General features: G+C 37.7%; 1 protein-coding gene across 14 annotated transcripts in view; it reads left to right on the forward strand.

Moving 5' to 3' along the window:
- Birc6 (baculoviral IAP repeat containing 6) overlaps positions 1–27,087 on the forward strand; it is a 178,184-nt gene that overhangs the window by 51,966 nt on the left and 99,131 nt on the right. For 7 of the 14 annotated variants that reach the window (XR_007978414.1, XM_052186357.1, XM_052186360.1 and 4 more), the window contains exons 10-23: positions 4,867–5,016; positions 8,790–9,015; positions 11,218–11,378; positions 12,304–12,435; positions 12,838–12,969; positions 13,866–14,044; positions 14,795–14,928; positions 15,598–15,759; positions 15,852–15,983; positions 16,491–16,588; positions 20,914–21,061; positions 22,457–22,590; positions 23,774–23,920; positions 26,491–26,678. Coding sequence is in view for 13 of the 14 variants with exons in the window: in XM_052186357.1 (XP_052042317.1) it covers positions 4,867–5,016; positions 8,790–9,015; positions 11,218–11,378; positions 12,304–12,435; positions 12,838–12,969; positions 13,866–14,044; positions 14,795–14,928; positions 15,598–15,759; positions 15,852–15,983; positions 16,491–16,588; positions 20,914–21,061; positions 22,457–22,590; positions 23,774–23,920; positions 26,491–26,678 (2,123 nt within the window). In the remaining variant the exon portion in view is untranslated. The remainder of the gene's footprint in view (positions 1–4,866; positions 5,017–8,789; positions 9,016–11,217; positions 11,379–12,303; positions 12,436–12,837; positions 12,970–13,865; positions 14,045–14,794; positions 14,929–15,597; positions 15,760–15,851; positions 15,984–16,490; positions 16,589–20,913; positions 21,062–22,456; positions 22,591–23,773; positions 23,921–26,490; positions 26,679–27,087) is intronic. The other 7 variants (XM_052186362.1, XM_052186367.1, XM_052186369.1 and 4 more) reach the window with 5 other exon arrangements.

Consider the following 27,087-nt stretch of genomic DNA (forward strand, 5'->3'; position numbering starts at 1 on the left):
GATGACTATAACCAAGGGTTGGTGGATTTTAGAAAAGCTACACAAGTCTCTATCTGTGCTTTTGATAGTTATTAAATTTTTTTGTTAAGTATATTCCTAGGACTTAGCCAAAGAGGGTAGTAGCTAATACATTAATTGATTCAGATTACAAATTTGAGCTAAATCTCTTTTAATGTCCAGAGAGGGGGGAAAATCTTCAAGTAACATTAAAATAAAAGTAAATAGACACAAAATAGGAAAATTCAGCCTAACTTTAGAAAGATAAAACTTTGAAGGACACGTGAGACCCAGAGTAGCTCTTTTAAGTACTAGGAGGTTCCAGGGAATTTTTACTTATCAACCATATGTGCTAGTTTGTTGCTTTTAGTGATCACACCAATTTTATAGTGCATATCTGCTTTTTGTAGAGCCCATTTTGCAGATCAGTAAACTTATGTGAAGGAGAGTTGAGTATCTAATCAAAGGGCTAGTTAGTGAATGGCAGAGAGGCATTCTGTTCAGTGCTTTGTCAAGAGTCTTTTCAACTGTGTATACTGCACTGTCAGAGTATAACAAAAGCTGAAGAATCCTCCAGTGAATTCTCTGTAGTAGTCAATATGGAGGATCTGTGAAGTTGCCATCTTGTCATAAGTTGCCCAAAATGCTTCAGTAATTTGACCCAGGACACATACTTGTAGGATCCTAATATGTGTAGAAATGCAGTAAGGGCTTAATTATTTCATTTTTTTGATGAGATACAATTTAGTTAGAATTTGAAAGTAGATTTATATATTCTTCGAGTTAGGACAGTAGGATTACCAAGAAGCAATCTCTTATGATAGTTAGTTTTCCTGGCTGATCTTGAGCACTCTTCAGTGCTGGGATTTCAGGTGTACCATGAGCACCAACTTTTGGAGAGCTAAAACAAATAGTTTTCCCTATGTGCAAGCTTGTGTGTATGTAGTTCCAGTGCTGATACTGAGAGTTTCTCTAGCTCTCTGTCTTCATTGAGGCAGGGTCTCTCAGTTGTGTCCAGGTTTTAATTAGCTATTGTAGCTAACCAGCTTGTGCTACAGTCCTGTCTTTTGAGCATTGAAATCGCAAGTGGCCATCATACCTTTTTGACACTTACCTGAGTTCTGGGGATTCAAACTCTAGTCTTCATGATTGCATGGCAAACTCTTTATGTACTTTGCCATTTCTTTAGCTCTAAAAATTATTATTAAAAAGTAATTGTAACATGAACAAGCTAGAAGCGTTATTCATTGTTACTCATATTTAATACATCTGTGTATTGAGTAATATATATCTATATATTACTGTTGAGTAATATTTAAATCATGTTAATTGTATTTATCTCCTCATTCATCATGCCTTTGTGGAAAAAACATTGAAGTCCTTTCTATTGGCTTTTTGACATGTTAATGTATGTTGTTATGTGAAGTGTATAGTAGTCCCCCAGAGCTACTTGCTGCTGCATTAGTGTCCATTGATTGATTAACCATTCTGTGTTTCCCTCTTCCCTGACCATGGCCTCTGTAACTGCCCTTCTGCTGTGAACTTATATGACATCACTTTTTTTACATTTCACAGGAGTCATTTCATTGAGGTACTTTTCTGATTTTGTTTTGCTTAACATAATGATGTCTAGTTCTGTTCATGTTACTGTAAATGACAGGATTTCATTGTTTTTTATGGCTGAGAAGTATTACATTATATACTTGTATCAACTTTTCATTCATTAGTTTAAGGGCGCTTAGGTTGTTGTCTATTGTGAATTCAGCACTTATGTGAACTTGAATGTGCAAATGTTTCTTTGACACAGTGGTGTCCCTTGAAAGTTTACCCAGTAGTATAATTGCTAGAATATATGGTTCTTCTGCAGTGAAAGTTTCTTGAGAAATTTCCATTCTGCTTTTTTGTTTGTTTTTCTTTCTTCTTTTTGTCTTTCATTCATTCGTTTCATTCATTGTACACTCCAGATTTTATCAGCTCTCCTATCCCCTGTCCACCCTCCGACTGTTCTACATCCCATACCTCCTCCCCACACCCCTGTCTTCCCGAGGATGTCCCAACCCCCTAGGCCCCACCCAATCAGACCTCTGAACTCCCTAGGGCCTCCAGTCTCTTGAGGATTACGTGCATCTTCTCTGAATGAACCCAGACCTGGCAGTCCTGGGCTGTATATGTTTTGGGGGCCTAATATAAGCTGGTGTGTGCTGCCTGGTGGTCCAGTGATTGAGAAATATTGGGAGTTCAGGTTAATTGAGACTGCTGGTCCTCCTAGGTCACCCTCCTCCTTAGCTTCTTCCAGCCTTTACCTAATTCAACCACAGAGGTCAATCCTATCCCTCACTTGATACCCTGTCTTCCTGCTGGAGGTGGGCTCTACAAGTTCCCTCTCCCTACTGCCAGGCATTTCATCTAAGGTCCCTCCCTTCGAATCCTGAGAGTTTCTCACCTCCCAGGTCTCTGGTGCATTCTGGAGGGTTCCCCCAACCTCCTACTTCCTGAGGTTGCCTGTTTCCATTCTTTCTGATAAGCCCTCAGGGCTTCAGTCCTTTTCCCTCACTCAGTACCAGATCAGCACCCCTAACCTCCATCCACTTTCTCTCCAGCTCTCTCCCTCCCTCCCCACTTGGGATTGCTTTCTTCCCCCTCCAAATTGGGACTGAGGTGTCCTCACTTGGGCCCTTCAGCTTGTTGACCTTTTTGAATTCTGTGGACTGTATCTTGGATATTCTGTACCTTTTGGGGGGGGGGTGGCTAATAACCACTTACTAGTGAGTACATACCATACATGTTCTTTTGGGTCTGAGTTACCTCACTCAGGATGATATTTTCTAGTTCCATCCATTTGCCTGCAAAACTCAGGATGTCCTTGTTCTTAATAGCTGACTAGTATTCCATTGTGTAAATAAACTACATTTTCTATATCCATTCTTCTGTGATGGGACATCTGAGTTGTTTCTAGCTTCTGGCTATCGCAAATAAGGCTGCTATGAACATAATGTAACATGTGCCCCTGTGGGGCATCTTTTGGGTATATTCTCAAGAGTGGTATAGCTGGATCTTCAGGTAGATCCATTTCCAATTTTCTGAGGAACTTCCTTTTCCATATTGTGGGTGTTGGGGCTCAAATCACAGTCCTCTGGAAGACCAGCCAGTGAATGTTAACTATTGATCTGTTTCTGTCTCCTCTTGAGTGTTTGGGATTTCTTGTCTATTTTTGGTGTCACCTTTTATGTATGCATTCTGCCTATTCATGCAAATTCTCTAGTCAGGGCTGGACTCTGTTGGATGTTTCTTACTAGTTATTGTGTTTTTTATTTTTCATATTTTGAGACAGTCTTTCTATTATGTAGCACTGGCTGTCTTAGAACATTGTTGTTACATAGAAGCCTTTTAGTTTTATGTAATCCCATTATTTATTTTTTTCCTGTTCACTTTTGCTTTTGGTCTGGTCTGAAAAATAAGTCTCTGTAGGTTTCATGTTCTGAAAAAGTTGTTTGTTTTGTTCTAGTACTTTACATAGTTTTTTTTTTTTTTTCCTTTTTTCCCCATTGTTGCTGTTTGAGACAGGATCTTATTCTGTAGCCCAGGCAGGCTTGGGATGTGTTATGTACAGTCCAGGCTAGCCTCCAGCTCGGGCATCCCTCCTCCCCTAGTCTCTGACCTGTAGGATTAAAGGCATGACTCATCATGTCTAGAAAGGGTTAGGACTAAAATTAAGTCTAATTTTCTTTGAGCTGACACTTACGATTGATGAGAGATAATGATCTCTTCTGCATTTGGACATCAACTTTCTCTAAAACCATTTAGTTTATGTTTTTTGTATGTTTTTGAATGGGGTTATGCCTTAGGTTTTCTCTTCTATTGATTTGTGTCTTTTTATTCCAGTACCATGCTGACTTGATCATGACAGTTTTTGTATTATGTTTTGTTATTTTCAGTATATGTGTGCTTTTTGCATATATATATGTTATATATATATGACAGAAAAGCTCTATGTCATACTCTCTATATAAGTTATATGACTATTAAAGCTTATATATACATGATATATATTTTGCATACACACAATATATATCTACTCTTTTGGAAGTATAACTACATTAATTCATGTTACAATGGCACATTATTTGTAATCATGGATTTTTGGTTTTAGTCTCATATTTTTGCTGAGTTTGCTGTACGTTTTATGTGACAGGTATGAAAACTAGAAATTTGACTTGCTTTGTAAAAATTACATTGTGAGCACATCAAAAATTAAAAATATCTTTATTTTTCTTACCCCTGAAATTAAGAGATTTGGCTATGGATGTTAATATATATAGCTACTGTGTTAGTGTCCTCATCTGTAAGGTGATCACAGTAAAAGACCCTCTCTTCCTAAAGGCTTTCGGTAAAGGTTAAATAAATTAGTTAAAGGTACCAAACTACTGTGTTATATGATGTAATGAGTATGAGAATAAATACCCTTTAACAGATGTGTATGAGTGTTTTGCTTGCATGTATGTTTTGTGCATGTGCTTGTGTACTTGTGGGACAAACAAAGCTGTAAGATCTGGAATTGGAGTTACACATAGTGTGAGCCACCATGTAGGTGGTAGAAATTGAAGCCAGGTCTTTTTCATAAAGAAGTGCTTTTAACCACTGAACCATTTTAGTAGCCTTGAGATAAATCTCTGTATGTTATTTTCTTTACTTTATTGGTCGTAGTTTATTGCTACCAAATTGCCAAATTCTTTGACACCGGTAATTGCTCCAGTGTTCTTTATCTGGGTGTCAAGTACTATTAAAACTAGTTATGAATTTTAACTAATACTCCATTTAATGAAAAACTGTTTTCTATGTATTTGTTGATGAAATTTTACAATACTATAGGTGGTGAGCTCCATTTTCTCCAAATTGGAGGAACCTGTGATGATATTGATGAAGCTGATATTCTGGTAGATGGATCCCTTTCTAAAGGAATAGAACCATCTTTAGAAGGTTCCAGACCTTTATCAAATCCTTCAAGTCCTGGTATTTCAGGTAAGATACTCTTTTTTTTTTTTGATTTTTTGATTTTTTGATTTTTTGGATTTGGTTTTTTTTCGAGACAGGGTTTCTCTGTGTAGCCCTGGCTGTCCTGGAACTCACTCTGTAGACCAGGCTGGCCTCGAGCTCAGAAATCTGCCTGCCTCTGCCTCCCAAAGTGCTGGGATTACAGGCATGCGCCACCACCACCAGGCTTAAGATACTCCTTTTTTTAAATAATTAAAAATATCCTTGTAATATCCTTTTTCTTTTCTTATAATGAAATCTTCATTGCTCTGCTTAGAAAGACATTCTTTGTCCAGGCTTATTATTATACTATTTATAATTACCTTTCTGGTAGTTGAAAAATTTTGCATAAACTTAGTATAGAAAGCAATGGTTTTCATAGACGACTCAGTATTTATGAGATCTGCCTGAGAAATAAAAATATCAGTTCTCTTATTTATGTTTTTGTAAGTCACATCTTATTTATGTTTTTTGTTTTGTTTTGTTTTGTTTTTCAAGACCGGGTTTCTCTGTGTAGCCCTGGCTATCCTGGAACTCACTCTGTAGGCCAGGCTGACCTTGAACTCAGAAATCCGCCTGTCTCTGCCTCCCAAGTGCTGGGATTACAGATGTGTACCACCATGTCGGACATATGGATTTATATATTTATTTGTGTGTGTGTGTGTGTGTTTGTGCACACATGCGTGCATCTGTCTGTCTGACTGTCTGCTCACCCCAGCCCTTGTGCGGACGGAAGTCAGAGAACAACTTGTAGAAATTGGTTCTCTCTACTACATGAGTCCTAGACTGAATCCAGGCTTTTAGGTTTGGTAGTAGGCGCTTTTACCCTCAGAGCCATCTTGCCTGCCTTTCTCTCTCAGTACATAGCTTTTAGTTTAATTAAGGAGTACAACGTGAAAGAGAAGGACATTGGGGCTGGAGAAGAGGCTCAGTGATTAAGAGCACTTTCTGTTCTCCCGGAGTACCAGAGTTCATTTGCCTTCAACAGTCTGTATCCCATCTGTAGTAGGTAGCTCTGATGCCTCTGATCTCTGAGGGCACCTGTACTCACATGTACATACACATAATAAAAAGAAAGTATCAAAATCTAAAATAAGAAGGAATATTAAGGATAGAATCAGTGGAGTGGACGAAGAGTCTTAATAGTACATGTATTTGAATAGCTAAGAGACATTCATACTGCAGAGGTTTATTTACCTTGTCATTGCCCCATGTTTTAACCTCTGGATAGCATTGTGTGTGTTTGTCGTTTTTTTGCTGATCACACTGTCTGTGGCCAAACTCCAGTTATAGGTCTGTCAGTATTACCTGGGCTGGATTTCCATGTCACCCAGGTCTCCTGACAGAGGGCAGGCTGGTGTTCTCTAGTGTCTAGCTTGCTACTTTTGCTTTTTGTTCCATCCATACTCTCCTGTTTTTAATTTTTACAAAAGATAGCATGTTAATAGCATGTTTCAGCTTAAAATCTCTTCTTGGCTTTGTTGATATCTCTGAAATAATTATAGACTGCTTCTCAAAAAATACAGTAAATTTTTTTTTAAATAAAAATCTTTAAAAATAAAAAAGGTTTCATTATGTAGCTCTGGCTAGCATGAAAGTTACTGTGTATACCAGGCTGGCCTCCAGTGCAGATATTCTCCTAGCCTTGCTCTCTGAGTATTAGGATGACAGGTGTATGCTATCATGCCTAGGAAAACTTCAGAATTTCTTTTAAAATATTTTTTTAAAAAATTCATTTATAGCCTGGCGGTGGTGGCACACACCTGTAATCCCAGCACTCTGGGAGGCAGAGGCAGGCGGATTTTTGAGTTCGAGACCAGCCTGGTCTACAGAGTGAGTTCCAGGGCTACACAGAGAAACCCTGTCTTGAAAAAAAAAAAAAACACAAATCCAAACAAAAAAAATTCATTTATGTGATGATGTATTACCTGCATATATGTCTGTGCACCAGCACGATGCATATCTGATGCTGTACAGTCCAGAAGAGGACATTAGATCCCTGTCTGTCACTGGAGCTACAGACAGTTGTGAGCTCCTTTTGTGGGTCCTGGCAATCTTGAGAAGAACAGCCAGTGCTCTTAACCACTGAACCATCTCTACAGCCCTGGCCTAGTGATGTATGAAGTGTGTAATTCAGTTCCAGATTCTTGACATTTCATGTTCTCTTCCCTAGTCTGTCACACTATCCAGTCCACTGCATGTTTCTTCCTACTCTCCCATGCTGTAGAGCAAAGCTAGTGCTTTATGGACAGTACAGAAGTCCTCGCTGACCAGTACCCCATTCTTGTGCCTCTCCCTCTGCATATCCAGTTCTCTGTGGTTCTGTAACTCTTAGCATAAACCAGAGTTTATCTTCTAACCAATGTTTAAAAGAAATTTAAGCAAGGCTTAGTGGCACAAATTTAACTCCAGTATTCAGGATTCTAGGCTAGCCAAGAGGACATAGTGAGATCTTGTCTCACAAACAAAACAAAAACAAACAAACAAACAACAGAAAAGGGCTGGAGAGTTAGTTCTGTGGTTAAGAGTGCTCATTGCTCTTGTAGATAATTTGGGTGTGATTTCCAGTACCGATACAGTGACTCCTAGCCCCCTTTAACTCCAGTTCCAGATCTGACCCCTCTTCTAACCTCCACTGCTACAAGGCACACACACGGTGTACATACATACATGCAGCCAGAGATTCATAAACATAAATATTTAATGAAGTAAATTTTAACAGGATACTTAATAAACATTTAAAAAAGCAGTAAATAAGTCAATAAAAGAAGCTTAAGATATTTTTAGTGAAAAAATGTGTTTAAGAGTTAGATGCAGTGTTGCATGACTCTAATGCCTATACTCAGTTTCAGACTCTGACACACTCTTAAGTTTGTAGCCAATTTTGTTTACACAGTGAAACTCCAATTCCCCACCATAAAAAATGTTAAAATATATGCTAACTAGGAGCAATATCTAAAGTTGTTATTTATTCTTTATAGTATCTTATAGTTCAACATTTTGATATTTTTCTCATACACAAAAAGTAAACTTTTGGTGACCACTAGTTAATATACTTCATATTAGGATTTAGTAGCATAGAATATGGTCATTTTCAATGTTTATTTCCTACTGGTGTGTCTAGAGGATCACAGAAGAAAAAGAATAGTTAATTCTTCATGTTTGTAATTTTTTATTGTCTTTGGCTGTTTTACGTGATTATAAAAAGGCATTTCTTATGTAATTGCTACTAACTTGCATTTACTTTGTAAATAGCATGTTATCAAAGTTAATCACTTATCTGAGTGTGGTGATTTATATTTTAGTACCATTGGCTTTATTGCCCTCAATTATTTGCCCTTTTCTTGTTTTTTAAAGATTTATTTTTATTTATTTATTTGAATACACTGTCCCTGTCTTCAGACATACCAGAGAGGGCATCAGATCTCGTAACAAATGGTTGTGAGCCACCATGTAGTTGTGGGAATTGAACTCAGGACCTCTAGAAGAACAGTCAGTGCTCTTAACCACTGAGCCATTTCTCCAGCTCTGTTTGCCCTTTTCTAACAGACTGGATTTGGGAGTACTGAGTTTGAGCTGTCCTGTAGCCAGTACTACTTAGTATGGAATAGAAATTCCTTAGCTTATTTTATTGTTTTTTTTTTTTTTTCATACATTTGGCAGTGTTGTATTTTAAATAGATAAATAAAAAATTAATTAAAATAATGTCTTTTCTTTTTCTTTTTAAATCTGTTTGAAATGCTGCACTTACTACTGATAAGGAGTTGATTTATTGGTGGACCAACCTTTCACACTTGAAATCTTGACGTCTCTAGTAGAACTAACTCGATTTGAGACACTGACTCCACGATTTTCAGCAACTGTTCCTCCATGTTGGGTAGAAGTTCAGCAAGAACAGCAGCAAAGAAGGCATCCGCAGCATCTGCATCAGCAGCACCACGGAGACGCTGCTCAACATACCCGGACCTGGAAACTGCAGACCGACAGGTATGTAGCCTCCCCAGGAAGCCTGGGACACTGGGCCGAAGTAACATGGAGTTCTCAGCTATCTTATCATCTCTCTTAATATTGGAGTATTAATAACTTTCTCCTTGTATTTGTCATTTGATTTTCGATATTCCTGTATTGCTTTGACTTGTAGGATAATATGAGATGACCTTTGTTACTTCATAGTTCACAGAGGTTTTTTTTTTTTTGTTTTTGTTTTGTTTTTTGTTTTAAATTTAATGTTTAATTTAAATATTTGTGTGTAAAACCAGTCACTATTTCAGACACTAGTTTTGTGAAAGTCATATTTTAGTGAGCATCGAACAGTGAACAGATATATCTTATTCTATATAGTCGTAGTTCATAGATGGCTGTGATTAACCTATGGATTGGGGAGGGGAGAAGGCACACGTGCAAGAGAGAGCACCCATAGAAAGCTCTGTGTAGAGATTCTGATTCATGGGCAGTGCAAGTATGAAGCCCCTGACATAGCGTAGCTTACAACTTCTAGAGTAAGAAAGCTGCTGTTGTCAGAGGGTTGTGAACATAGTAGCGAGAACTAGTGGTAGGAAGTAAGGTCCCGCTTCTGCATTGTAGGAGATGAGGGATTAGAGGCTTTTGAACACAGAAAAGCTATGGCAACAATACATAGTACAGGATTACTCTTGAGTCTTCTGTTAGGAATTGATAGCAGGTGGTTAAAGTTAGGGATTGTGGTGATGGTGGGATACTGGGAGTGATGCAAAGACTTCAGTTTGGTTGTTGAACAATTGATAGTACCTTAGAAGATAGAAATAATGATGGAAAAAGTGAAAGAGTAGTGGGAATCTGGATATAATTTAAAGGTAAAGGGCATAGAATTTTCTGATATATTAACCCCTGATGTGAGAGAAGAATTTGTAGCAATAGAATAGATGAAGTAGGAAGTTCTTCATTTCCTTGTTTTACAATGAAAATTTTAGTATCTCATTCATAGATCTAGGTTGGAGCTCAGGAATCTTCAGGTACATGATAGAAGCCCTCTTTGAAGGTCAAAGGCTTTGTTATGAGCAAATCTCAAGGCAGGTACAGACTACTAATGTAAGGTCAATGCCCTGAGTTTCACGGTTCACCTTTAAAAACCAAAACCAAAACGGGGGCTTTTTTCTTTCTTTCTTTCTTTCTTTCTTTCTTTCTTTCTTTCTTTCTTTCTTTCTTTCTTTCTTTCTTTCTTTCTTTCTTTCTTTCTTTCTTTCTTTCTTTCTTTCTTTCTTTCTCTTTCTTTCTCTCTCTCTCTCTCTCTCTCTCTCTCTCTCTCTCTCTCTCTCTCTCTCTCTCTCTCTCTGCCTCTCTCTCTCTGCCTCTATCTCTCTGTCTCTCTCTCTCTTTGTTTTTTCGAGACAGGGTTTCTCTGTGTAGCTCTGGCTGTCCTGGAACTCACTCTGTAGACCAGGCTGGCCTCGAACTCAGAAATCCACCTGCCTCTGCCTCCCAGAGTGCTGGAATTACAGGCGTGCGCCACCACCGCCCAGCCAGGGGCTTATTTCTATTTATTCATATGTGTATAGCTGTTTGAATGTACGCCTCATGTATGTGCCCGACCATTGAGGACAAAAGAGGCTATCAGATCCCCTGGTACTGGATTAGTGGTAGTTATGAGCTCTCCATTATGGGTGTAAATGAACTTTGGTCCTCTGGAAATGTGTTCTTTTAACCACTGAGCAATCTATGTAGCCTCTATCCTCCCTTCTCTTCCCTTCCCCTTTTCCTTCGCTTTTTTTTCCCTTCCCAAAATTCATCATGTCTACAAGAAATGCAGGCACTGGGATGGAGCAGAGACTAAGGGAATGACCATCCGACAACCAGCACAACTTGAGCCCACAGCATCTCATGGGCAAGGACCAGTCCCTGACACTATTAATGATACACTGTTATGCTTGCAGACAGGAGTCTAGCAAGGATGTCCCCTCTTCTTTTTTTGAGGCAGTGTCTTTGTATTTCAGTTTTGTTTAGAACTCTGCATCCCAGGTGGCCTCTGTTTCTTTTTTCTCCATCATGAGTTCTGTGTTTACAGGTATGCCCACCACACCCTGGTTGTGAAACATTAATACCAGTTGGAATATGTAAAACAAGGAGTAGAAAAGGTGATGTGATGCTAATGATAATTTGGTGTATGAAGGAAGATCTTTTACTTTATTTAGCATTTTTCACCTTATCTCACAGCAACAGCTGGGATGAACATGTCTTTGAACTGGTTCTACCTAAAGCCTGTATGGTTGGACATGTGGACTTCAAATTCGTTCTGAACACGAATATCACCAGTGTCCCCCAGATACAAGTGACACTGCTGAAGAACAAAGCTCCGGGCCTAGGGAAGGCCAATGGTAAGAGGGGTCAGGGCTGCCGCCAGAGGGCCATGTCCTGTGCTGCGTGTCTCTGCAGGAGCGTGACTGTATTCCCGTGACGCTTCTGCTCCTTGGAGCTATTCATCTTTAGCTTTATTTTTTAAAACCACTCAAAAGTCATTTCAGATTTTTTTTCCAGTAACTTTGTAATTTACAGATTTTATGACGGTAAATAGTCTAATCATGTCTTTTGTGAAGTGACATTAGTTTCACTTCTGTGACTGCCAGCTTTATTCTTTGTCTTTTTAAAGGAAGAATTGATGGTAAGAAAAACTGTTTTGAAAATTATTATTTGAAAGTAATCAGTCAAGCTAACCTTTTATGTAATGCCAGAAATAATAGCAATTTTTCATCGATTTACCATGGTAGAACTAGATATTAGGTCTTAGTACTTGTTTTTCTTTTCTTTTTTTTCTTCTCTTTTTTCTTTGAAAATTCATTTAAAAAATTGAGTATAAATTCAGTGTAAAATGACGACACTATTGGTGCAGACACTCTAATCTGAAAATGTTCCTTTGCCAGAATGCTTTTGTGTGTTTGCATACTTAAGTGAGGTGTGTGTATATGTCATCTGTATTCTCATGACATTTTCATTTAATGAATCTAGTACTTAGGCAGTTAGTATCTTTAAAATTTTGTAGGTATTTGTATTGTGCAGCTTAGGGAAGAACTTTTAATTTAGTTGCCAACAAGTTACATCTTCAGACAAATATTTTATTATTGTTTATAGAGAAGACAAAATATAAAATGAGTTTAATTTTCTCCTCTTGACAACAACTATTTGTATATCATCTATGGTGAAAATCCTCGTAGCTCCCTGTTTAGCAGAAGATTTTAAGAGTTTTAGGCACAAAAATTATTGGTACTAAGCAAAATTAAGTTGACTAATATTTTTATCCTCTAGAAACAGCAGTAGATAGGCAGATCACCTTTCCTTTGTCTCCAGCTCTTAACATTGACGTGGAACAAAATGGGAACCCGTCCCTGGTTGATTTGAATGAAGAAATGCACCACATGGATGTAGAGGAGTCACAGTGTGAGTTCAACCACAGAGCTGTTGTCTCTGGCAGTAAAGGAGTAGGGATTGTAATGCCTTCTGTTGGGAAGGACTTCCTGTGGCAAATAACCTATAATTCTGCTTTGGCAATGTACTGTAACTTCCATCTCACCTTCGTGAATATAGCTGCACTAATACTTGTGATTTAGTCTTTAATGCCTTGCAATCTGAAATCAAGTAATGATTCTATAGATCCTCTTTTCAAAATCAATGTGAAATATAAAAGAGAGTGGAAAACAACATGAAACAGATAATGATGTTTTGTTGGAACACATTTTATGTATTGTATTTTATGTGGTGGTATCATGGAAAGGGGATGGGTATATCTATATTGGATTTCTGATAATACACTGAAAGAAAAATATGTATTTTTCTTTTTAGGTCTTAGGTTATGTCCATTCTTAGAAGATCATAAAGAAGACATTCTTTGTGGCCCAGTATGGCTTGCTAGTGGTCTGGACCTATCAGGTCATGCTGGGATGTTGACATTGACAAGCCCCAAACTTGTTAAAGGTAAAGTGACCTGTTTTGTAAATAATGCCAGCATAATAAGAAAGGCACTTTGAAGACTCATCACAAAAATGCTGTTTTGTTTGGAACAAACTTCCAACTTTTGTTTGGAGCAAACTTTGTTTGAGTACAACTTCCAGCAGCCCCCTGTGTGTGGTCATCACCTATCATGAGCACCTGTGCATGTGAACTGACTCTAGGTGTTTCAGGTCTTTGTATGTCTTAACTGAGGTAAAAATATGTCTTTGATTTTTTTTTTTAAACTATAGGTATTAAAATGCTTTGTGTATGTATTCACACATGTATATAAATGGACATACATGAAGATTAGATAAGGGGTCGTGAGTTGGTTCACTGGCTAAGAGACCTGAGTTCAATACCCACACCACATCAGGCAAGCTCAGAGCTTTTTGTAACTCTCATTCCAGGGGCTTGAACTCCTTCTGTCCTTAAGAAACTGAACACACATGCATAACACACACATACTCACATTCACACATAAACATAATAAACAGATAAAATAATTATTTAAAAAAGGTTAGATAGATATGCTGCCATAATTCTTTGTTGACAGCAGTCCCTTACAACTTACTTTTGTTTTTTGTTTTTTTTTTTATAGTTTACAAAACTTTTATCATTTAAATAAATGTCACTGGAACAGATATGTCTTAACTATTTCTATAGTCACAGTTTTCTAAATCTGCTATCTGAGACTCCTTTTTAAGGTTTTTTTTGTGGGGTATCATCAAAATTGTTCTGTTATGTAATCAGATGATATACATTGGATAAATTTCTATCCTTGGTATTTTTGTGTGTGTGTGTGTGTGTGTGAGTTAGTATTTAATCTTGCTCCATGATGATGAGGTAATAAATTCTTCTCTTACTCTTCCCTCTTCCAGGTGTGACAGGAGGGAAGTACCGTTCGTTTTTAATTCATGTGAAAGCAGTGAGTGACCGAGGAGCAGATGAGATGTGCAGCAGTGGTCTGCGTCCTGTCGTGAGACTTCCATCTCTTAAACAGCAGGGCCACAAGGGATACTCACTTGCTTCTCTCTTGGCAAAAGTTGCAGCAGGCAAAGTAAGAACCTGATTTTGAACAGGAACAATGCTATTATTGAGAATTGTTGGAAGGGGTACTTCTCTTGGTTAATAGTTTGTTTGCTGCTTGGTCTGTTTCTAATTTTTCCTTACAATGGTTTCAGAATGCATATTATGAAGAAAGTGTTTTCAGTTAACTTTTGTTTAGTAATTAGCTTTTATAAACTATATTGAATACGGAGTAGTTTTAGAAGGTGCTTTCCTTTAAATTCATGGCTTTTTTGTTCCAATGACATTTGCGAAGGCTGTTACTAAATTATTTTAGGGATAGCGTTGGTTAATTTTCTTTGGGCATGCAAGTTTTTTATATTTGTCTGAGTGCAGGTTTTTCTGAACTTTTTTTTCTTTATCATCAATATTATTATTAAGAAATGTTAGCATCGGTATCAGCCCCCATCACTTTGTATTTGCATATCTCTTCCAGTTTATCAAGGTCTTTATCATACTTAATCCTCAAAAGTAACAGGTTGATGAGACTGTGATAGGCCAAGCAGGAAATGGTAGGCTGAACAGATGCTGTCTCTGTATATAGTACACTTCTGTAGCTGGGGATTGGACTCAAATTTTTTTGTTTTTATTTTTAATTATTGAGCTTTAAAAATCTTGACTATATTTTTTCTGTTAAAATTTTATGGAAAAAAAGGTATTGATCATTTTAATCTGAAATTTTTATTGGAATATTTTTATAGTTTTAGTTTGATTTGTCTCATTTTTATTCTTATTAAATTAGGAAAAATCATCTAATGTTAAAAATGAAAATGCAGGAGGCGCTCGTAAGTCTGAAAACCTGCGGGGTTGTGACTTACTTCAAGAGGTCTCTGTCACCATTCGGAGATTTAAGAAAACTTCAATTTGTAAGGAAAGGTAATCACATTCCTTTAGTCTGCCATTCTTTTTATTTTTCTGTTTGTGGTTTTGAAACAGGTCTCAGGTACTTCTAGGGTGATATTGAATTGATTCTCTTTGTCTCCAACTCCTACATACTAAACATTTAAGGTGCCTCACCATATGGGAATTGGGCTGTTATAAATTTATTTATAAAGGTATAAATAAATACGTGACTGAACTTTTTCTCTGGAAGTACTTGCTTGCTTTCTCATTCTGTTAAGTAAATTGCAGTTGCTGAGGACATTATTAATTGCCTTTATTGCTTTACCCCTGGCCCTATGTACTACTTAACACGGTGTATGTTGAAAGGTGAGAAATGTCAGAAGCTTGATTTTAAGGACACAGCTACATTCTCTTAGGTCACATTATGTAAACTTGTTTACCTTTAAAACAGTTGAAGTTCTGAACAGTACCTAAGACTATTCAGAAAGCATTCCTATCCTTTTTTTTTTTCTTCTCTTTTGCATTGTTAGGGCCTTAAACATGGCTGGTAAGTTGTCTACTACTGAACTACATGGCCAGCCCTAAAAACTTTATTTTTTATATTCATTACTTTAATGAAACACTATCGCATAGCAGTAGTCTGATTGTTCTGCTTTTACTGGTGTAAGCACCTTATAATGTATTTTTATTTTCTCTTTTTAGGGTTCAGCGTTGTGCCATGTTACAGTTTTCAGAATTTCATGAGAAGCTTCTTAACACTCTTTGTAGAAAATCAGATGATGGGCAGGTCACAGAACATGCTCAGAGTCTCGTGTTGGATGCTCTCTGCTGGTTAGCAGGAGTCCATGCAAATGGGCCTGGCAGGTTAATAATTAGGATTTTGTTTGCTTTAATGAGTATCCTTTGGCTGTTAGGATTCAGAGTCCAAAATGAATCTGTTTGCTCTTGTTTTGCAGCTCAAAGGAAGGAAATGATTGCCTGCTTTCAAAAACACGAAAATGTCTTTCAGATATTGTCCGTGTTTGCTTCTTTGAGGCAGGACGAAGTATAGCCCATAAATGTGCCCGATTTCTAGCCTTGTGCATTAGGTTGGTGTGTTTTTATTTGAAAGCTTACATTGTAACTGTACTTGTGCTTTGGTGCTCATATTTTGTCTATAATGGGATTTGATTTTCATCAAATGTATGAGTAACTTTTTAACAGTTGATAACTGTTAGGTTCTAAAGAAGAATTTGGGGTTTCTTAAGGTGAAATGCAATGTTAAATTAAGTCAGCAGGGCTTAATTACTTTATGAGAATTTGATGAGTGGAGCCCTCATTCTTACTACTTGACTGACCACTCTCTTATTCCTGTTACATAACAGTCTTGCTGAATCTTCAGTTGTAACCCTGAAACTTGACTGTCTAGCAAGTATTTGAAAAGGATGAATCTGTGTATTTGTTCTTCTTAGAAATCGTAAATTGTCTAACCTAAGAGAAAACTCTTGGTGATATGGCTTTTTTTTTTTTAATATTTTTATGTACTATGCCAAATTTAGAGTTTAAGTTAAATCATAAATAATGTCTTTAAATTCTCTTAATAAACAATTTTCCAGTAATGGCAAATGCGACCCCTGTCAGCCTGGATTTGGATCAGTTCTATTGAAGGCTTTACTTGATAATATGTGCTTTTTACCGGCAGCAGCAACTGGTGGTATGTAAAATTACTTTAATAACAAATATTTACAGTGAATATTTCAACAGTTATTTTTTCCTTATTATAGCTTATCTGGATTATTAGTTCAGTTTTTGTTATTGGGTATGTTTATGTTTGTGTGTAGGTGTACCTGTTTGTGTAGGTGCATTTGCAGGGTCATCAGAGAATCTCAGGTATTATTTCTCAAAAATGTTGTCCAGAGCCTGGTGGTGGTGTCACATGCCTTTAATCTCAGCCAATGGGGAGGCAGATGCAGGCAGATCTAGGTCAGCCAGCCTTGAACAGAGTGAGTTCCAGGATAGCCAGGTCTACACAGAGAAACCCTGTCTTGGGGAAAAAATGTTTTTTATCATACCTTTTTTTTTGTTAACTTTTTAAATGTTTCTTTGTGAATTTCTTCACATTATATACTTCAGACTCACTCATCTTTTCTTACCTGCCCTCTGCCCTTGCAACCCCCTCCCAAGAACAGAAAAAAAAGATCTTGTCTTGAAAGCTGTAGTGTGTCTCAGTGTGTCCCCACAGTGTACCCTTGTCCACGCTTTTTTCCTTGCAAATGTTCATCACAATGAGTCATTTGTTTGGTCCAAGGCCTCTGGCTACTACTACACTATCAATATCAGAACCTCAGTGGGACTTCTCTATGACGTTGTTGCCCTGTTTCATGGAGGCCCTGTAGTTTTGGATCAGTGTGACTCATGCAGTTCTTAGGGTAAATGTTGGGGTAGGCCACCTCAAAGATGTTGGATATGGGCCTGAGAGGGATTTGTGCTAATTAGCCTGTCAGCTCTCCTGCACCTAAATGGTTTGGGTTGGGGATGAGTGGGGAAGTTCTGCCCTGGCTAGGTTATCCAGGGTCCCAGTCAGTAAGGGGTAGAGCCAGCTCTCCAGTCTCAGGCCCTCAGGGCTGACTCATCCTCGCCCATGCCATTCGGGCCCAGCTCTGCTGTGCTGACCAGGTTATGTTCAGGGCCTGCTCTCACAAGTGCTGCAGCAGGCAAGGGGCTGGGCCAGCTCATAAGCTCTCATACTTGTTCACTGGCATACACCGTCCCTTCATGCCCCCTGCAGCCAGCTCCTGCTTTGTTTTGCTGCCCAGAGAAGGTAGATGTAGACTCCACTTTACTGAGTGTTGTAGCTGTTGAGGGATAGGGCCATCTTTCCTACTCTCATGACCTCCAGGCTAGCTCTCTTGCCTGTTATAGGTAACTAGGACATTATGCCCATTTTAAAAATGTGTTCTTAGAGCTAGAATTCAGGTCTCCCTGCTGGTGTAATAGGCACTATAGTGACCGAACCATCTTACCATCATCTCATATATATAATTGTTGAGTGGTTAGTAACTTCTGGTTTGTTAACCTTTCTCCTTAGTAATAGGAGATGGGTGAGATGTTTCTGTAGTCTAGGATGCTTGATGACTTGAGTTCCATTCCTGGAATCCACAAATTAGAAGGAGGGAACTAACTCCCTGAGGTTATGTTCTCATTTCCACATATGCCTTCAAATACAACACAAACACTTGAACCTCTGCACTTGTGCTGTTCATTTGTATCCACAGGTACATTCACGTAACACATAGTAAATGGATTTAAAGTAACGAGGATTTAAAAAATAATAATTACGAGCAGTAGATAAAAGCTTTAGGTCATCTTGACGTTGTTTTTCTGCAACATTAAAATTATCGAATTGTTTTGTTGTTTGCTGACTGTAGATCATATGTCATAGACTGCAGTTCCAGAAATGCTGGGGAGATGTCATAGATAAATAAAATAGTTAAGATGCCATTGCATGTGCATATTATATGTTACATATTATATGTTATACATTACATGTTATTGAGAATGACCATAGCAAATTGAGTGCCCCTAAAGGGTCCTGTGAAGATTCCATAGAAATGTTTTTCAAGAATAAATGCAGTTATAAAAGCTGTCTTCACTAATAATGCATGTATGAGGTCTTTTGCTGTTACTGTGAAGGAATTCTGGCTTAGCTTTTTAAATCTCTGTGTGTGTGTGTGTCTGTTTTTCTTTTGCATAAGCATTTGCCAGCCTGTAAGTATATGTGTATGCAGTGCCCTAGGTAGCTCTGAAGGGGCGGCAGATCATTTGGACTAGAGTCATGGGACTGTGGGCTGTCATAAGTATGCTGGGCAGCAAGCCTAGGCTCTGTGTAAGAGAAGCCACATTCTTAATGTTGAGCTATCTCTACAGTCTAGTGGTTCTGTAGGCATTTGTACTGGCTGGTTTTGTGTGTCAACTTGAGACAGGCTGGAGTTATCACAGAGAAAGGAGCTTCAGTTGGGGAAGTGCCTCCATGAGATCCAGCTGTGGGGCATTTTCTCAATTAGTGATCAAGGCGGGAGGGCCCCTGGTTGGAGCCATCTCTGGGCTGGTATTCTTGGGTTCTATAAGAGAGCAGGCTGAGCAAGCCAGGGGACGCAAGCCTGTAAGGAACATCCCTCCATGGCTTCTGCATCAGCTCCTGCTTCATGACCTGCTTGAGTTACCAGTCCTGACTTCCTTTAGTGATGAGCAGCAATGCAGAACTGTAAGCTCAATAAACCCTTTCCTCCCCAGCTTGCTTCTTGGTCATGATGTTTGTGCAGGAATAGAACCCTGACTAAGACAGCATTTCTCACAGTGTTTTGTTTTTTATTGAATATCATCTTCATTTATATTGTCTCACAGTGTTTTGTAATGCTCTAGTTTATTTATTCATTTATTTGCTTCCCAAATTATGGGCTCAGGCTTACTTAAGTTGAGGCTGTCCTTAAGCTTCTAGTTTTGCTCCTCTCACTTCCCAGGTGCAGAGATTACAGAAATAATCTCTGCAGAGAGATTAACAGAAATAAGGTTTCTGTTTTAGAAGTAGTTAACTTATTCATATATTTCACAGGAATTTGATCTTTGTAGTAAATCAGAGAAATCTTTCTTAAAGTTGGTTGGTAAATAAGGAGGATTTTCATTACCTTAGACTGCTTATATTTACTTACCTTGAAGGAAATTTGATTAAAACTGTTAAGTATATAGACAGTGGTTCTCAGCCTTTCTAATTCTGCAAGGAAATATATTTTAATATAGTTCTTCATTTTCATGGCAATTACTAATCATGAAATTACTTTGTTCCTACTTCATAACTAATTTTTGACAGTTATAAATCATAATGTAAATATCTGGTATACAGACTATTCAATATGTGAAACCCCTTACCCCCCCAAATCTGACTCATAGGTTGAGAACCACTTACACAGAATATGGCATCTTACATTCTTTTGCTCACTCATTCTTTTGAACTTCTGACTTTCATATTCTTATGGATTGTTTTTAGTGGTATGTTGCTTACATTCTGGGAATGTACTTAGTACTAAAGTTTCTTTACTAAGGCATCTATCTAATGTGCTGTGGTCCTCTTATTCATGCTGTATGGGTTCTATGTGACTGACAGTCTAGAATACTGCTCCATTCATTTGCTAAAGTATACTGCTTGAAGCTGCCATCCAGTGTTTAGAACAATTTTTTATAGAGAAGCAGTATTTCAGGAATATTGATTTGTCAGTTCCAGTCTCTGCTTTTGTGGTTATTCACAAATGCTCTTAATATACTTTTATTTTGAGATAGTGTCTGTATGTGGCCACAGCTATTCTAGAACTTGCTTTGTAGACTAGGATAGCCCTGAGATCTGCCTGCCTTTGCCTTTTTAATGCTGGAATTAAGGCATGCTTCATCATGCTGGCACACTGTTGTGCCCTTTTTTGTTGTTGTTTTGTGTTTTGTTTTTGAGACAGGGTTTCTCTATGTAGCCCTGTCTTTCCTGGTACCTGCTCTGTAGATCAGGCTGGCCCTGAACTGAAGCGATCTGTCTGCCTTTGCCTTCCAAGTGCTGAGATCCAACGATATGTGCACCAACATGCCTGGATTTATATACTCTCAAGTTTGGTTAATATACCTCCTGAAAAAATGTTAGAAATTCCTTTTGAAAACACTTCTGCATTTGTGGATGGTAGGGTATGCATACCACAGTGAATATGTGGAGGTCAAGGCAGGATTCAATGTTGTTTCTGGGAGTTGAAATCAAATTTGTTGGGCTTTTGAACAAGTGACCATTCCTGTTATTCTACCAGCCCTGATATTCTTAAATCAGGATGATGCTTGTATTATTAATGTTCTAGAACTCTTTGTTCTTTGTCCCTATGTTGTTAAAGATTATCTTTTAGAACAGGCAAGTATTTTTTTTAGCAAAGGTAGCTATTTTTTAAGTGTGTGACCTGAAGTTCTGATTGCTAGAGATGAGAAAAAATAGGTGTGGTTTCCGTGTTGTTGCAGGTTCTGTCTACTGGTACTTCGTACTGCTGAACTACGTTAAGGATGAAGACCTGGCTGGATGCAGCACCGCTTGTGCCGCTTTACTCACGGCTGTGTCCAGACAGCTGCAGGACAGGCTGACGCCCCTGGAAGCTCTCCTTCAGACAAGGTGTGCCTACCATCTTAGCGGTGCCAGCAGGGGATGCTGGGCACTGAGCTGTTCACTGTTAGCTTTGTTAAAAACATTATTTTACCTTAAACAATATATATGAGTAAAAAGAAAATATGAGTAGACTAAGGTCCTCTTTCCCGTGTCTTCTCTGGAACTATTCTCTTTAGCTGTTAGTGACAGCCTTTAATATTTATACAGAGAGCTAATTTTAGTTTTTAAGTTTATGTGTTTTTGTTTTTCCTGCATGCCATGTCTGCACTATATGCATGCAGTGCTTGTAAATGCTAAAGAAATGTGTAGGATTCCCTCGGACTGGAGTTACAGATGGCGATGAGCTGCCATTTGGGTCTTGGGCATCAATCCCAAGTCTTCTGGAAGTCCAGCCAGTGATCCTAACTGTTGAGTTATTTTCCTTACCCTAATTGTATTTAACATTTAAGGATACTTTGCTTTGTTAATACACAGGGCATTTAATGTTATTTGTTATTGGTATAATCTTATAGGTATAATTATGTAAATCTCTTACTTTTACATGAAATTCTTTTGTCTGCCAGTTGGATTTTTAAAATTTTAATTAGCATAGTGAAATAACAGAATGTTGGCTTTATTTTTGTTTTGTTTTGTTTTATTTTGTTTTGTTTTAATCAGTTATCAGCTTTCCCCTCTTTGAGACATGGGTTCTCTGTTGTGGTCTAGGCAGCCCTGGACACTCAGAGAACCATCTGTCTCATGAGTGCCTGCACCACCTTTCCTCAGCCTTTAAAAAAATTATTTTAAGATTTTATTTTATTTTACATGTATGATGACTGTTTTGCCTACATATGCATATATTATGTGCTACATGCATGACTGGTGCTTGTGGATGCCCAAGAGGGTTGCAGATAATCTGGACCTAGAGTTATGACTGGTTAAGAACCACTATGTGGGTGCTGGGAATCAAATCCTGTTCCTCTACACCAGCAACAGTTGCTCCTCACAGTTGCTCTCTCTCCAGCCCTGTCTTAAGCTTTTGAAGTTGGGCATTTCTTATTTGTCACTCTGCTTTTATGATAACTTTATTTATAAATCCTTATTTTGATGAAATTTTTCTTACAGTGTTTATTTTCTCCGTTGTCATTATAGTGATGGAGTGGGAAAAAAGAGTGCTTATTCTGTTTTGTTTTGTTTGTTTCTCCATCCCATACCTCATGCTGTCAATGACAGTCTTGTTGGGTTGGCTGCCAGCTTATTTTAATCACTTGTATTGACTCTGGACAATATTTTGAGTGTAGTTTTCTTTTGTGTTCACTGAATTTGATTTCCCTTTAGTCATATTGTATTATAAGCTGAATAGGTAATTTTTAAGTAAATGGCTGAAAGGTAAAATATTTAATACATTATTTCATTTCTCAGATATGGATTATACAGCTCCCCATTTGATCCAGTCCTTTTTGACTTGGAGATGAGTGGCTCTTCTTGTAAAAATGTATATAATAGCAGCATTGGTGTCCAGTCAGACGAAATTGATTTATCGGATGTGCTTTCAGGTACTGACCTCTTTTATTAAGTGAATAAGAAGTGAATCTGTGTAGTTCTCAATGTCAGGTACTGAGTGTAAGTTCTCAGTGTCAGGTACTGAGTTTAAGTTCTCATTTCTCTTTATTATATTTACTCACATTTATCATCTTCAGAACACTAAAGTGTTTTGTTATTTTAGAACATACCATAATGCCTGTGAACTATAATGATATGTAAAGTGTAGGTTTTATAGGCTTTGGTTAATCAGCAGAGGCTGAGACATTGTTTTGAGATTGTTTGACCCTTGAAGAAGTAGCTCCCTGGAAAGTCTGCACTTGGTGCTACTTGAGGGTTTGCGGCTCCCAAACCTTGGTCCTAAGACCTCCTGGCGAACTTGGGTTCTTACTTGTAACTGTGGCCAGCCATGGTCACAGTAGACTGACAGTTGTGTGGGTTGTGTGCTTTCTCAGGCAGCAAGTGAGATAACTTTTGTAGTTGGAACCTTTCCCAGCCCCAATTAACTTTATAATTGTGTAATGATTGAGTAGAAGTAACTGGAGTGAGCTAGTCTGGGTCAGTCTTTATCAAGGAAGCTGACCCCTTCCACTCCTTCAGGAAATGAAGGCTTAGCATCTTAGTGAGCTTCTCTCTCTACCGCGGCACCTACATCTACCAGTAACGATCGGTTTAAACCATTTGACTTCATATCTCATTTTCTTTGTCCGTTCTCAAAACCTAAAACAATTGTATGCATTGTATATATACAATTTGGAAATTCAAAATCTGAAACATTTGTTCACCAAAAAGTTTCAGAATTTAGAATATTTCAGAAGTGCAGATTAAGAATCCTTTACAAAGAAGTATGCAGATATTAAAACAATAAATCAGTTTTTTGTATTTCATACAAGTCATGATCCAGTTTGATTTTGTTTTTTATTGTAATCTTCCAGTGTAACTTTACTGGTCAAAAAATACTGTAAGTTTTTTATTGCTGTGAATTCCTACCAGATTGCTTTCTTTCCTGTAGACATTTATATGAAGAAAGCTAGTTTTTCTGTTTATGGGTTTTCTTAATGTGCCATTTGTTGATGTAGTGTGTGAGTTTTGTGCATTTTATGCTAATTAAGGTTGGCTAAGTTGTGATCATTATTGCTACTGCATGCTTTTTGTAGATCATCTTTATGCATTATGAGGTTTTTCTTTGTGCACTAGGGAATGGAAAAGTCAGTAGCTGCACAGCTGCTGAGGGAAGTTTCACATCTCTCACTGGACTCCTGGAGGTTGAACCCCTTCACTTTACTTGCGTGTCAACTAGTGATGGAACCAGAATAGAAAGGGATGATGCAAGTACGTTTACTGGTATATACCTTCTTTTATTACATTCTTTGTGCAGTAATATATAGAAAATGATATGGGTTATTTAAAATTTGATTTTTGTTTGCATGGTAAGTAGACTACTTATGGGAGAGAGTTTTATATTCAAAGTCAGTTGAGGTTTTTTCCTTTACCCAGTAAAGTTTACCCTTATATACTTTTATTTTTATGTTTATTTTTACACTTGATCTTAGCCAAAAGGCCGAGAAGCGATTTTTATGTTTATTTTTTTATGTGTGTTTATGTGTATTTTTATTATGAGAAATATCAGCCAGAATAGAAGGAAGAGTAAGGTAGAGTCCTGTTTCCATAGCCATTTTCACCCTTTAGATGATAGCTAGTTTTGTTTATGATTTTGATATCTTGGTGTTACTTGTTACACTTACAGCTAATAGTAGTTTGTTTAGGAGTTACCTGACTGTAATCCCTGGAATACTGAATACAGCCTGGACTTTATGACCAGGGCCTGTCTTAATGAGGGCTTGCATGTGTTGAAATGATGAAATATGGGACTTTTCAAAGACAGTGCCAAATTGCCTGATTTTCCCTACTTTTGGGAATAGATTACAAATGACTAACTTTACTTCCTTATTTTTGATTCATTATCTGTGAATGAGATAGTAATATATCTCATATATGAAACAATATGGTAGCATATTCTGCTTAATTAACACTCCTGTTTTGAAGATTTAATGAGTTTGTATATGTTCATGTTACACTGGCTCTGGTTCCAAACCTGGTTCTACTACTCTAAGCTTAGCTACTCTGTTGTCATTGTTACTTCTTCACCTGACATTTGCCTCATGTAGTTTATTGCAAACTAAGAGTGGTGATTTATGAATAGTGTCATTTAGGTCCTGGTCATGGTATGCCTTTAATCCCAGCACTTAGGAAGCAGAGGCAAGTAGATCTCTTGAGTTAAAAGTCACTGTAGTCTACAGAGGGAGTTCAAGGACTGCCCAGGCTACACAGAAAAACTCTGTATTGAAAAACAAACTAACTAAAGAATGAATAACTGAATGTCATTCCGTAGGAGTTCAAATTTAGCCTGGTGTACAGAGGATGTTCCAGGACTGCCCAGGCTACACAGAAAAACTCTGCCTTGGAAAACCAAAATATGAAGGGAGGGAGGGATATAGGTTGGTTGGTAGATAGGTAGGTAGGGAGGTAGGCAGGTAGGTAGGTAGGTAGGTAAGCGGGTGGATGGGTAGGTGGGTGAGTGGGTTCGTGGATGGTGGATGGGTGGGTGGGTGGATGGATGGACAGAGATGTCATATAGTAAGTAATGTATGCAAAGTATGTTGTCATTATAGTAGCTGCCCTTTCGTAGTGGAACATTGTAGTAAATGTCTGTAATAATACAAATATTAAAATATTAGTACTTTTTAATTGGCTTTTTATTTCATGCTGATGTGCCAAAATAAATTATGAAATTAGGCTGTTATATCAAATTCAGAACTGTTTATAAATATTAAATAGAAAAGTGTTCATTTATAATGTATTTCTGAATTACATTGAAAAAGTCAAATTTTTCTTTTACTTGTGAGAATGTTTGAGTAAGTAGAAAGAGTAGAAAGTAAGGTTTGTCTGTCTGTCAGTCTGTCTGTCTATCCTCTGTAGTCCTCACCTCTGCCTACTCTGTAGATTAAAATAAGGAGAATAAGGTTGGAGAGGTGGCTCAGTGGTTAAGAGCACTTGTTATTCTACCAAAGATTCAAGGTTCAATTCAGGGTATGCATGTTTCATGTATGTGTAGTACATGTCTGCCAGGATATGCATATTTTACAACTGTCTATAAATTTATTTCCTGAATCTTCCAGTCTGTGTCACACCAGGAATACACATGGTGCACAGACATATATGCAAGGAAAATACTCATTTACACATAAAATAAATATGTGTAAATTTACACATAAAATAAATATTCCTCTTTCTTTAAAAGAGGAATTAAATATCTTTCTTCTGTTTAATATACTCAAATTTTAACATGGTTCTTATGGGGAGCTCTTTGAATTTTATTTTTTGAGACAGCATCTTACTATATTGCTTTGGCTGGTCTGGAACTAACAGAGATCCATTTGCTGCAAGTGATGGGATTAAAGGCGCGTGTACCATGCCCTACTCCATGGGGAGTTTTTTTGAGGACTGAGAGAACATTCACAATGTATATGAAAACTAATGTTACTGTTAAATTTTCTTAGAATGTTTTTGATCACGAGCATAATTATTCTATACCAGAAATAATACTCATGAACTGAAAAGTAAAGAACTCAAAGTTGTTTGATTTATTATTGGTGCTGGCATTCCCTTGGAATTTGAGTATCAGTGTTAGTTTCACTACATTGCAATGTTTGTATGGGTATGGTGACACTGGTGATTGAGCTCAGGTCTCTTAGCCTTTCAGGCAAGTGCTCTGCTCCTGAGTGACAACCCAACCTTTTGTTTTAAAAACTGCATATAGTTTTAATGACACATTGTGTATTTTGACCATGTACCTCTGTGTACCTTTTCTTCATCCTGGTGTCTTGTTTTGTTTTTCCCTTGTCTCATGCCAGTGAGTTCCTTCGGGGTTACTCCTGCAGTAGGTGGACTATCATCTGGCACAGTTGGGGAAGCCTCCACAGCCCTGAGTTCAGCAGCCCAGGTAGCTTTGCAGTCTCTCTCTCATGCAATGGCTTCAGCCGAGCAACAGCTACAGGTGCTGCAAGAGAAACAGCAGCAGCTTTTGAAGCTTCAGCAACAGGTTGGAGACTATTTGGCTCTTTGTTCATGCTGTCTCTAAACTTCAAAAGCTGAAAAGTAATGTAAAAATGACCGTTATTTTCATAAAGGAAAGTAGGTTGTCCAATCTGAGCTAATCGTTTTCAACAAAAAATTGAGGTAATGTCTTTGTAATATGTTTAAATGTCTTGAAATTATATGACTGCATTTTATTTAGTATGTGATTGAGGAAAACCATAATATTTTTTGAATAGTCTTGAAGTCAATTCTACTTTTATGTTTAAAAACTTTTGGAGAATCATTATATAGTTACCAGTTACTGTTTTCGTGGAACAGAGACTGTAGGACATTATAAAATGTAGGACATTAATTTGAAGTATGGCAATTATGATATCGTGGTTTATTTATTTAATTGGTGACTAAATGCAACC

Source organism: Apodemus sylvaticus, chromosome 6, assembly GCF_947179515.1.
Source record: "Apodemus sylvaticus chromosome 6, mApoSyl1.1, whole genome shotgun sequence".
Taxonomy (NCBI): Eukaryota; Metazoa; Chordata; class Mammalia; order Rodentia; family Muridae; genus Apodemus; species Apodemus sylvaticus.